This window comes from Rhamphochromis longiceps, linkage group LG13, assembly GCF_057381845.1.
Source record: "Rhamphochromis longiceps isolate RC_006_pf linkage group LG13, R_longiceps_female_GT1.1, whole genome shotgun sequence".
Taxonomy (NCBI): Eukaryota; Metazoa; Chordata; class Actinopteri; order Cichliformes; family Cichlidae; genus Rhamphochromis; species Rhamphochromis longiceps.
Genome location: NC_140569.1, coordinates 32,220,735 through 32,232,992, shown reverse-complemented (window position 1 = coordinate 32,232,992; position 12,258 = coordinate 32,220,735). Strand labels below are relative to the sequence as shown.

Sequence of the window (12,258 nt, the reverse complement as noted above, 5' to 3'; positions counted from 1 at the left end):
ACAAATTCACCTCTTTTCCGAATGTCATTTTTTGCGTTTTTGTTAGGTGCACATCATATACGTGTATAGGTAAAAAAGTAAGTATCCAACCACAGTGAAAGTTGTGAAACCTTCTTTACTGTGGGAATGATATTTGATTAACTATATTCTTAAATACAAATTTACTCAAAGGGGGTGGACCATGTTTGGTTGAGGAGTGCAGTATAGCACACTTATTTTAAGACAGTCGATGGTTGACGTAATCATTCATAGATGTAAATTAATTTTCCTGTTTATAAACATACAATAAGCCCCATCCTTATCCTGTATTTTATTATTTTATGTTATTTCATTGTTGTCAGTGTGATTAGGTTAATCAGTTTGCGAACAGCACGAAAGGACCAAAGAATGTCGTAGCATCTACTAATATCCTGAAAAAACAACAACAAAAACCCCCCAGACTCCTCCACATCCCCGGGCCATGTGCAGACTGGAAATGCTCTGCATCTCTGTGTGCGCGCCTTGATTAATTTTCCCACAATGCAACGCGGATCTGTCATGGCTGCTCACTGATTCCGCTTGCTCCACATGGGCAGAAATAAACATTTTATCACTGATTGAGACGCTCCGAATCGGCTCGTTAGCACAGCGCTTTATAGCTGGCTTTTATCTGGGACCGTCCTGACTGAAGGCAGCAGCTCCAGCTTGACTTTGGCAAGAACCAAATCCGTTCAGTCATGCCGCCGCTAGACGTGGAGATCGCAGCACTCCGAGGGTTTTTAACTGCCGGTGAAACAGCGGAATGGAAGCAGAACATTTTCAGTATTGCAGGTGAGGCAGCCGCTTGATTCTGCTCCTTTATTCACCACGTAGCTATTGACACTGTCATAACGAGGTTAGTTTTGTCTCAGGTTCTCAAAGCTGTCAGGTTGTGCTCGCCTGCCAAGCGAAGGCACATTTAAAATGTAGAAGCATTTGACGGTAACAGCTCTGGTCTAAGTCTTTAACGGTATTGACAGGACTTCCTGTGTTGTCTTAATAAAAGTGTTGAGTGCTAGAGCAACAGTCTAAATGAATTCATGTTCATATAATGTCTGCTAAGCAAACTTAGCTACGGTACGTGTCATTCGCGCTCTGGTGGATGTCACACCAAATCCCGTTTATTTTTTTGGCAGTAAAAACTTGCATTGCTTGTGGGCAGCGGTAGCTATTGCGTCTTGTATTAATGTAAAGCGATTTAAAATGTGGTATGTAACTATGCTATTCGGCGTTAATCTTATACTGGGATTGATTTTCAGTAAATGATGAAGTCGATTTAAAAGAAATTAAACATTAGCTAACGTTAGCTTTAGTTCGCCCAGTTGTCCCAATGTTCACCGGAGACGTAGCTGGACGGAAACTAGATGGTTATGTTGAAAAGCTATGAACTACAGCTAGCGTGGTTGTTTTTTTTCCTGGTAGGTTTTATCATTAGAGTCTAGCATGACGTCTTCTGTCCATACACCTGCGTCCAGTCGACTCGAGCCGCATCTGTCAGCTGCGTTTAGAACCCTGAAACTAATCCACAACTGCCAGAAAGCCCCAATGGTAGACATCCTGTATTAAACAGTGCTGTCTGTTTAACTGGGGCTCTCTTTGTTACCAGCAGGCTTTAAATGGCCAGACTGCGAGATTCCTGCTGGATAACCCGTCTCTAGTGTGACTTCAGTACGGTTTGTTCCTAGACCACGTCTTATTTCTGCCGCAGTAATTGACAGTGCATTAGCATTTAATTAAACTGGAGAGATTTGTCAGTGGAGATATGAAAGAAACTTAAGGTAGGGACGAAAATTGCAGTCTTAAAGCACAATATTCAGCAACTAGCTGTAAATCTATTATCCAGTTCTTGGAAGACAATTTCTTATAAGAATGAAAGAGCCTTTCACTGTCAGTTTAAAGGTAACATGATAGTCATTTTTTTCTGTTGAAATAAATAAAATGGCCAGATTGAAATATTTAGGAAAGCATTAGCTTTGGACTGCATAGCAATAGTCAGACTTTACCCCAGATGCTCTGTTATACTGGAAGGCTGAGGCTGTAGAATAAAGTAGCCTAAAACAATGAAGGAAACGAGAGATGGCTCTTTATTACAGGGTCCCACTGTAGCCAGGTAAGTACTTAATGACCTGTACCTCATTTGATTTCGGTGTGACACGTTTTCTATGTTGACAATGAAACAGATATGTCTTTAAATTGGACACAGCTCACAGTGAGTGACACCACTGTTGTTCTCGGGCTGTAAATGGTTCGATGCGCTCTGCTAAGGTGCTCTATGTGCCAGGATGTGTGCAGGCATGGTCCATCTCTCTGACATCCACACTGTCTTCTTATGGGCTTTGTTGGTTGAGTGGCATGGTTAAGTGCTGTGATCTTTTGCAAGATCCCGAAACAGTCATACTGGTTTCTGTTTTATCCTTGAAAGAGATACTTTTTCTCTCTCCATTTAACGTCATCAGACACCTTTTCTTCATAGCTGGCTCTAGAGTTTTGTAGTTTGCTGCATCTAAGGTGCTCTACAGTACAAAGAATGAAAAGTCCTCTGTACACCATTGCATCTGTATGCAGTTTATTTTGGGTTTTTTCACACAAAAAAACATGGATGGAAAATCAGTAAATGTAGCTGAAAAACTGCATCAGTGCCACAAATTTGTTTGTCATGATCTTTATATGTTATCCAGGTATGAATACAAAAAAACAGTTTCCTTCCTGCACTGTCATTGCGAGATGTGTTCATGCTGTTGGTAAGAAAAGTCTGTCGATGGTTTCATGTGATGAATCACATTTGAAGATGTAATTAATTTGGTGCAAAAAACCGCAGGCACTGCTCTCTTTTTTTATTTGATGTGCTTCATTTGATGTACGTACTTGTACAGATGGACTTGTTAAAAATTTGTTCTTAAAAACTTGTTATTCGTATCAGATCGAGAGGTCTTTCTGTTTACCCGATCCACTGTTTTATTGTACAGGTATTCAGGTAACAGTTTTTTGTACTCTTACCTAAGTTTAACTGCCACTCTTTGATACTTTAAATTGAAACTGCATACTTTTATTCAACAACTACATTATCAGTTATGTTTAGTGTAAGTGCTGTTTGTAGTTACTTCATGTTTTCATTTGAGGTAATTTTTTTGATGAAATTTGATGTTTGAGAATAATGTATATTGTTATCATTTCAGTTTATTTTGGAAAGTCTCAACAGGTTGTTGAGCTTTATTGTGAAAGGTTGATGCGGAAAATAAACAAGTGGACGGCGGAGCCACACGATGGTTTTAACGTCGTTGTTGCTAACAAACCGAACGTAAAACAGTCGCATGTCCGACCGTAGTGTTATTATTTTTAATATAAGAGAAAGAGAGAACTATAAGAAGAAATGAACATAGCAGCTACATTTAGCTAACATGTTCATCTAACAGTTTAAGATGTTTGCCAAATAGTTTGCAACCTACAATACTGTGCATAAATCTTGAGCCACCCCTGATTTCTTTATAAACTTAGCACAAAAAGTAAGGAAATTTGTGTTTGGTTAATTATGTCTTTGTTGTAACAATGCTTCTTGGCAGTAAATCATATACTGCTGGAAACCCTGCGTGTTTCCCCGTAGTAAGGAAAATGCATGTGCAGCACAACTAAAAATGAAAAAATCAACTCTGCTAACTTAAGAAAAACTTGCCAATGTGAAATTGGCTACTCTGTTGGCTCATGTTTGGTGTCATTTATTGGTTTGGATGAATAAACAAGACCTATTGGCAATTAATCAGTTGCAAAACCATGTAAATCACAGTTCAACAAAAGAATGCTTAATACTAATACAGTGAATTTGAAATGAAACCATATATGTATAGGCTTTCATCTTTAATTCAAGGGGTTAAGCCAAAGTATTGTATTTATAACAGTTTTATGCATCGTCCTCCATTCACAGGGTGATAAAATTAATTGGACAAAATAACATCATTTGAAAAATAACTTACTGCAAGATTTGGATAGCTCTAGCAGGCAGAAACTAAAGACTGCAGCCGTCTTTAGTTTCTGAGATTAGCTAACTGACTTGGCCAGTGAAGAATATCCCATTTCTTTGCCCTGAGAAACTCTAGGGTTGCTTTTGCAATATGTTCTGGTTCATTATCTATCTGCACTGTGAGGTGGCATCCAATCAGTTTTGCAGCAGTTGGCTAAATCTCATTAGAGAGCATAGCCCTTTGTACTTCAGAATTCATCCGGCTATCAACAGTCGTATCAGCAAGAAACACTACTGGCCTGGCTCCATTGGCAGACATACATGTCCATGCAATAACTTTGCCAGATGACAAATGGTAAGCTCTCCCTTCCCTTTTCCAAACTTGTGTAGCTACTCCATACTTTTCACCACCCTTGGTCAATCTTGGTTTCATCTGAAGCATTAGATTGTTTTTTATGTGAGAATTTATGGGAGTAAGTTAATTTGACACCGCTTGTGTCGAGCCAAATGAGATTGTTTGACTTTCTTGGCAGGTAATCTTTCATAAACCATTGTTCTTATATCCCCTCGACCTATTACCATGGAAGTGTTGTGGCAAGATTTATGATGAACTGACATCTTCTTCTGCATTATTTCCCAAAAGTGTGTCGTATCAGAGGTGGTGTAGGGTGTAGATGATCGTAGAACATAACACTCAGAATTAAAGCCAGGCTAATGCAGCTGATTGAGCTTTTATGCAGATTATCGAAGCTGTATGGACAGCCCTGCTTCAAGAAAGACAAGCAGCCCGTGACTGTGTGCATTTTTTAGTGTTTCACAGAGAAATTGGGGTTCCCATGTGAGCTATTCCTGATCTTTCATCTTGAATCTATATGGCTTCTCAGCCCTGTACGCGTTTGCAAATTCTATTCACCATTTCCTTATTAACTGCAGCTCAATGCCTGAACATTTATGAATTATGGACTAATTTGAGGGCCCCTGCCTTGTTTTCCATAATTGCTGCCATTTCAACAGTAGACCTGAAGAGTAGTTGAAATGTCATTAAACATGTGGCCATACCTCAGGCTTTCATTTTCCCCTCATAAAGCCAGAGCCTTCCTCCTCCCGTCTTCTCCCTCCCACCTCACTGCGCTACTATGGCAGCCCCTGGGTTTCATTAGATCAGCAGTCAGATGAAAATCTCCACACCTCTTTTACAGCACCAGTCACACTGCAAGCATTTATTAAAGCCAAGTGGACAGTTGAGCGACCATGTGACTGACCTGTGGATGTGGGCATGTGGGATAGGCTCACACTCCTACATGAAAATAGTTTTCCATCTTTGACAAAACTATGGTGTTTGGATTCAAGGATGCGTGTCATTGGTAAGGGGGATGCATCGTCTTATTGTTTCTAACAGCTGTCTGGAAATCAACTAAGCAAACCTCTTTTGGATATAGAGATATTTTATTTATTTATTTTTAATTTAAAAAAGAAAAGAAAGAAAAATGGTTGTAGAGAGCAGTGAAGCTGGCACAGGTTCTCTGACATGACACATCTGTTATTAGTGTTTAGGTTATTTGTTGTCCACACCTGGTTTGTGATGGAGACAATCTTGTCTGTTTCTCAACTTGGCCAGGCTTTGTTATGCAGCTCAGAGCACAATCTACTTCCTCCCCTCTATTCCCTCCACCAGGGTAACACAAAGTAATCAATGCTAATGAGCCAAGCCAGTCTCCCCGCTCAAATAAAAAGCTAATGAAAGACGGGGAGATGTTGAACGGAGCACTCGGGCAACACAATTATTTCTTGTTGGCAAGCGGTGGCCCAGCAGCTGCCCTCTGTCTTTCAATAAATCGACATTTCTCATCATCTCGGTATCAGCCTTTTCAGCATGTCCTCTTTATCTCACAAGTGTACGGTGGTTTTGGAGCATGAGCAAGGTAAATACACACTGTATGCAGTATAGGTAGGGGATTGTTTATAGCAGAATAAGGCTACAGTGGAAATAAGTGCATTAGCACCACTGATGTCAACTTGGGCTTGGTCATTGTTTCAACATCAAACTTTGTCCCTGTTTACATTGTTATACAGCTAGATTTTGCAAAGCAAAGCTTTCTTGTTCTTTTAAGGGGTTTAAAGAAAAGACTCATTATAGAGAGCACAATGTGTTTGGTGCCACAGTGCAGTCAGATCACAGTTCTGATTGCAAAAGCTGCCAGACCAGACAGGACCAAACAAAAAATCAGACCAATCGATTCAGCTTTACACACAAACTTAAACTACACTTTCTTTGTAGCAATTGTTTTTTTGTTTTTTGCATTTGGGTATAGCAGATCTACATAGTTTTGTTTCTGTCATTTATGTTAAGTACAGTGAATTTGTGTGTCATGAAATGCAACTCATAAATAAAATTGCCATTGCATAAAAGGTGTTACCTGTTTCTTTGTTTGCTGCAAAAGAAGTCAAACAGTGTTTGACATCATCTGACAGCTTGACAACTGCAAGTATTAACTCATTCACTGCCAGCCATTGGCAGTGAATGAGTTAAACCCATTGACTCATTCACTGCAATTGACGGCTATAGACGTCAATGGCAGTGAATGAGTTAATATCAGTACCGGCCTAAAAAAAAAACCTCTTATACGTTGGAATATCCTTTTGAGCAGTGAGTGTCCAAGGCATTGATCTTTCAGGTCTAACCAGTTACCAAAGGCTGGCGTGATGGTTTAGAGTTCAACACCACATAGCAAATTGCCAGAACCACAATGGAGCTTCTTCAGCAGAAGTTTGCAACGGACTCCGTCAAAACACGGACTCAGCGCCACAGAACACTGATGGAAAGACCCGAAGATGGCAGTTCAGATGTTTTACAGACATCTGAAACTCTAGAACTGCAATTACTGCTAAAGACTTGTTCTAGCGCGCGCACACACACACACACACACACACACACACACACACACACACACACTCCTTTTTTGCCTGTCTATGATTGCACCAGTCACTAGGCTTTTTTTGTAAACATTGAAACAATGTAATTGTTATGAGATGGTCAATCCTGTGTTGGTATAATGTTCTTTGGTCCTTGGGGTATGAGGGTTTTCCGTATGAGTGCAAATGAGTCTTTTCTAGACTAAGAAGCAGCGACACTAAACATGTTCTTTTCTTTTGGCAGTAAACAAAAGTCTGTTCTTATTCACAACATGCTGTATTAAAGCAATGTATGATATTTCCTGGCAATATTGGGATCGTCATTCATGTACTTGATCCAAATTTCCTTAACTGCAGTACACAGCATTATTTTTTTTTAGTTACAGAAACCAAACGGTAAACTTCACTTCTCCAAACATTGTCTTCCAGAGGCAGGCCCTCTGCTGGAGTCCCTTATGGAAGGGGACTTTGAAGCAGTTCTGCTGAGCACGGGAGTGACAGATCTGCTCAACGGACATGGCGACTACCACGAAGGGGAGAACATCGAGTCCTACCTGGAGAGACGTTTACTACTGTACCTGACCGATGGCACCAATGATAACCAGACCAGCAGGTACTATTAGGGCTGGGTCACTTGATGTCTATAACCGATTCAATTCTGATTCACAAGGTCCTGATTCAATTCGATCTCCAAGTGGAATTCAATTTTGACTCAGTCAGAAATATTATAATTCTAATCGTTTATCAGTACATATCCATCCATCCATTCGCTTCCGCTTATCCTTTTCAGGGTCGCGGGGGGTGCTGGAGCCTATCCCAGCTGTCATAGGGCGAGAGGCGGGGCACACCCTGGACAGATTGCCAGTCTGTCGCAGGGTTAACACACAGGGACAGACAACCATTCGCACTCACATTCACTCCCGCATTCACACCTATGGGCAATTTAGATTTGTCAATTAACCTATCCCCACAAAGTCATATCCATCATTTAAAAAAACCCAGCAGTGAACACAGACTGGTGCATAATAAGTGAACGAATAATACAGAAAACAGATTTTTGATGGCAAACTGGTCTTGAAGTACACTGAGCGAGAGAGCACTGTGCAGGAAGTGTGATTTTTAACCGTGATGGATGCAAAACAGCAAAAGTAAGAGAGAATTCATGACATGTTTTTCAAATGGGAAGCGTAGTTTTGATCTTCTTTTGCTGCTGGTTCAGCAAATTCTGGTCCGAGTGACAAAACCTGCAGCTTCAGAATCTTTGAGTTGTCGGCTTTCAGCACTGTCCGTGTATGTGCAGCTGGGTCGTGCTTTGTGTTTGCATCTTTGATCGGAATCCATTGACCTGCTTTTTCAGTTGTTTGGTGTTTTAACTCTTTGGCAGTTTTTGAAATGTTTCATGACCTTTAAACTGAGATTCTGGCGTTTCTGGCAAAATATATTTATATTTAAAATCGATTCAACATTTAGTATTGCATTATTCAAACTAAAATCGATTTGAATCGGAAAATTGCTATTGTGTATTACTGGCATTTTGCAAACTTTATTGATGCATGCTCAATTATCCAGGTAAGGAAATCGCAGATTGTGTTGATCTGGACGTTGATAAACATTTCGTCACTCACCCAAGTGACTTCTTGGATTCCATGTGAAATCCACACACCACATGGCTGGATTTTATTTCACTGGGAATAGTATGACTTATGTGAATCTCATAGACTTTTCTAAACTCTATGGCTATGCCAACCAAAATAATAATTAAATAATTCAATTATTTGCATTTATAAATATCAGTATTTGCAAAAACTACTGTAAATTACTACTGTGGGGCTTTTAAAGACCTTTCCCATTTAATCTGGCTGATATGGTTCATGCTAAATTAGATGGAGAGTTTAAGGGGAGTTGCACAACAGTAGTGAGCCAAGCTCCCTTCAGTCATTCATTTCTACATGAATCACTTAACAGCAAATATACTGTGCTGGTAATATGTGTTTAGCATATATCTGGTCTGGGTGGCTTTTGTTTGAGCTGCACTAAAAATAAATTAAGATGATGCATGTTAACTTCAGTTATTTTTTACATTTGCTGTAAATTCAGCAAAGTACAAAAACTGAGTTTTGTTCATAAAGACAAACACTATCACCTGTTTTTACAGGTGAGCCTTTTGTGGCTGTTACCTAATCTTCCTACATCCGAGTATACTCATGTCAAGAACTAGACTTTCAGGGCACAGTCGCACTAGGCACAGCTACTTTAAACCACATATTAACACTTTCCTATTTTGACAAAGTAATTAAGTTGTGGTTCTTCTATTTTTAATGCTAATATTAAAAAGCCTGCCCTTTCCTTGTAAGCAATGGGTACCAGGGAAAGTCTGTTTCTATTACCTTGCAGTATTAATGTGTCAATCAAGCCTGAGCACCAACATGGCAGCTTAGAGCTTGAAGAGTCAACGAGTATCTCTGTTGTTACTTTTGTAAACTAAAAAAGTGAGTTTTCTGAATTGAGGACACCAAGATGTCCATGGTGGCCCAGAGATGGACAGTGTACATCATTGTTTCTTTCTCTCCATTCACCCCCAATATTCCTTTTGGCATGAAATATTAATTCTTTAATAAGTTCAGGTTAACATCTCTCACTTCTCATTCTCAGGGCAGAACTGTACGTGAGTAAATGTTGAATCCAGCTCTCGTTCCTTCTCGTCCTCCTTCACCCCTCATAATTTTTTGTCTCTTCCATCACCCTCCATCATTTTCTCATCCTAATTGAAATGCAGCAAAACATGTCGATGGTTGTCCCTTCCATTGCCAGAGTTTCTGGCTGTAGTCTGTTTTTTCCTAAAGACCTGAATGAGCATCTCTCAAAAAAAGTTCACTTGTTTTTCCTCACTTCTGAAAAGTATTGTTGAAAAATCTCTCTGCAATATTTCTGTGCAGTAAATCTGCTGTGTGTCTTGTCCTTCTGGCTGCAGGGAGTTGGCAGTTTTGGCCTTGGCTGTCTCATGTCTCCACATGTTTGCCCAGAGTAACTGGACCGGTCCTCCGGTCTCCTTCGATATCTGTGATCTGCTGACCCCAGCCCTGTTGTCATCTCAGGTATGATTTCTTCCTTCTCCTTCATCATCCTGTCCGTTCTGCAGTGATTTATAGGCTGGCGAAAATTTGAACCGACCTCTGTCAAGGTTTTGTTGATATTTTTTTTCCATGGGCTTATCAGTAAATGTCAACATATATTGGAATTAAGTCAGTTAGCTTAGAAGTTAAATGGTGAAACTGTAATAGAGGAAACTTGAATAGTCTTTTGGGAGAAGCAAAGGAGCTGAGTGTCAGCTAAACTGAAACAGATATGTGTGATTTTCTTCATGTTTGGGGATGCAGGTTGTTTGAGGTTGATTGACCTTGTTGATTGTATAAAGGTTATTGCATTATTGAATTTCAAAGCAGAATTTACACAGCAAAATCTCTGAAATGAAAAAAAAAAATGCTTTGGAGACAAAGTAAAGATGTGTAAATTTCAAGTCTGCCATACAGCATCACTGCTGTTTAACAGAAATCCTAAAGAACCAAATAAACTTAAGATTTGTGCTTTTGTATTAGAACGAACACACACACACACACACACACACAATCTATTGGATTCAGGTGTTCCAGTTGCTTCTACAGGTGTAAAAAATCAAGTACAAAGCAAACATTTGTGAAAGAATGGCACTTTCAGGATCTGAGTGAATTCCACCGGTAATGTGATAGGATGCTAAACTATCTGTTTAACATCTGTTTAATCTGTTTATCCGGTCAGCTCTGAGCAGTGGAAGAGCTATAATACTGCTAAGCATTTGGAAACGAAAACAACTTGGCCACAAAGTGGTAGGCCATGTAAAATCACAGAGCAGGGTCAGCAAACACTAAGGTGTATAATGTGCTGATGTCAGTCACTACAGGCCTTCATGTGGCCTTCAGATTAGCAGTGTAAAGAGCTTCGTGAAAGAGCTTCCATGGCCGAGCAGCTGCGTCCAAGCCTTGCATCACCTAGGCAGGTGGAGTGGTGTAATGCATGCCACCACTGGACTCTTCTTTGTCTGGCAATCTGATGGACGAGTCTGAGTTTGCCAGTTGCCAGGAGGAAAGTACTTGTGTGACTTCACTGTCAAAGTGTAAAGATTATAGGCTTGATTTTCAGGAGCTGAGCTCAGTCCTTCGGTTCCAGTGACAGGAACTGGAACTTAATGCTTCAACATACCAAGACATTTCAGACAATTTCATGTTTGTAAATTTGTGGGAACAGTTTGGTGGATGGCACCTTTGTGCTCCAACATTACCAGTGCACAAAGCTAGGTCCATAAAGACCTGATAGAGTCAGGATTTAGATTTGGGATGAATTGGAGCAGAAGCTGCGATCCAGGCCTTCTCGTTCATTTCCTGACCTTACATGTGCTTCTGGAAGAATGATCAAAAATTCCCATAAACGCACTCCCACACTTGCCAGAAAAGCTATAGCTGTTATAGCTGCAAAGAATGGGCTGAGATCATATTAAACTCTATCGAATAAGAATGCGATGTCACTCGAGTTCATATTGAAGTGAATACTTTTAGCAATATAGTGGAATTATGAGAGCAGACTTTTAATTGACTAAGTTATTATTTGAAGGAGTAAGGTACTTTAAATTACAATCTAAATAACATCCCAATTCCTACTGATTTGTAAGTTAGCATATTATAAAATATATCAAGGAATCATAGTCTTGTCAAAGTGGTCAAAGCTTCCTTTTAAGTTGGTGTATAAAGTGACCTGAATCGAGCAGAGCCAGACAGAGCTCTGTGGACTAGAGCTCAGTACTGAAGCATCTCTGGAGTCCTAATTACTTGGGTTTAGGAGATTGCTTCCCCCTGGCACTGCGATACTGTGAGCACAATAGAGCATTTCACCCTGCCATAACACCAGAAGAGAGGACCAATCCTTTTATCAAAGTAATTTCTTTGGTGTCAGTGATTTATCTCTGCTGTCACATGAAGGAGGCTGCGGTATGAAGCAGGTCACCCATACATGCGTGGCAGCATGCGTGAAAGGGAGGACAAACATGGCAGAGCCATAATCGTGTGGAATTAATTCTGATAAAAAAATTAAAAAAAAAAAAGAAGTTAAATGCACTTCTGAGTCCGATTAATGTAGATGATCTTTTTCAAATGAATTGTGACAACAAACAAACAAACTAGGGAGAAGGGTTAAAAAAACTCATCTAAAAATCCGTTTTAGTCATGGGCTGCTAGGACACTTGAATAGAACAACTCTTAATGTGATGGTAATAAACACACTGTTTTCCTACAAGTTTGAGCACCTGCTGTGAAATGAGTTTTTCTTGCACTGTTGTTGTGAAG

At 39.9% G+C, this 12,258-nt stretch overlaps 1 protein-coding gene across 1 annotated transcript in view; it reads left to right on the top strand.

The window, feature by feature from the left end:
- Positions 1 to 503: 503 nt before the first annotated feature.
- ttc27 (tetratricopeptide repeat domain 27) overlaps positions 504 to 12,258 on the top strand; it is an 80,721-nt gene continuing 68,966 nt past the window's right edge. The window contains exons 1-3 of the mRNA XM_085429033.1: positions 504 to 810; positions 7,316 to 7,499; positions 9,858 to 9,981. Of these exons, the coding sequence (XP_085285159.1) occupies positions 717 to 810; positions 7,316 to 7,499; positions 9,858 to 9,981 (402 nt within the window). The 5' untranslated portion in view covers positions 504 to 716. The remainder of the gene's footprint in view (positions 811 to 7,315; positions 7,500 to 9,857; positions 9,982 to 12,258) is intronic.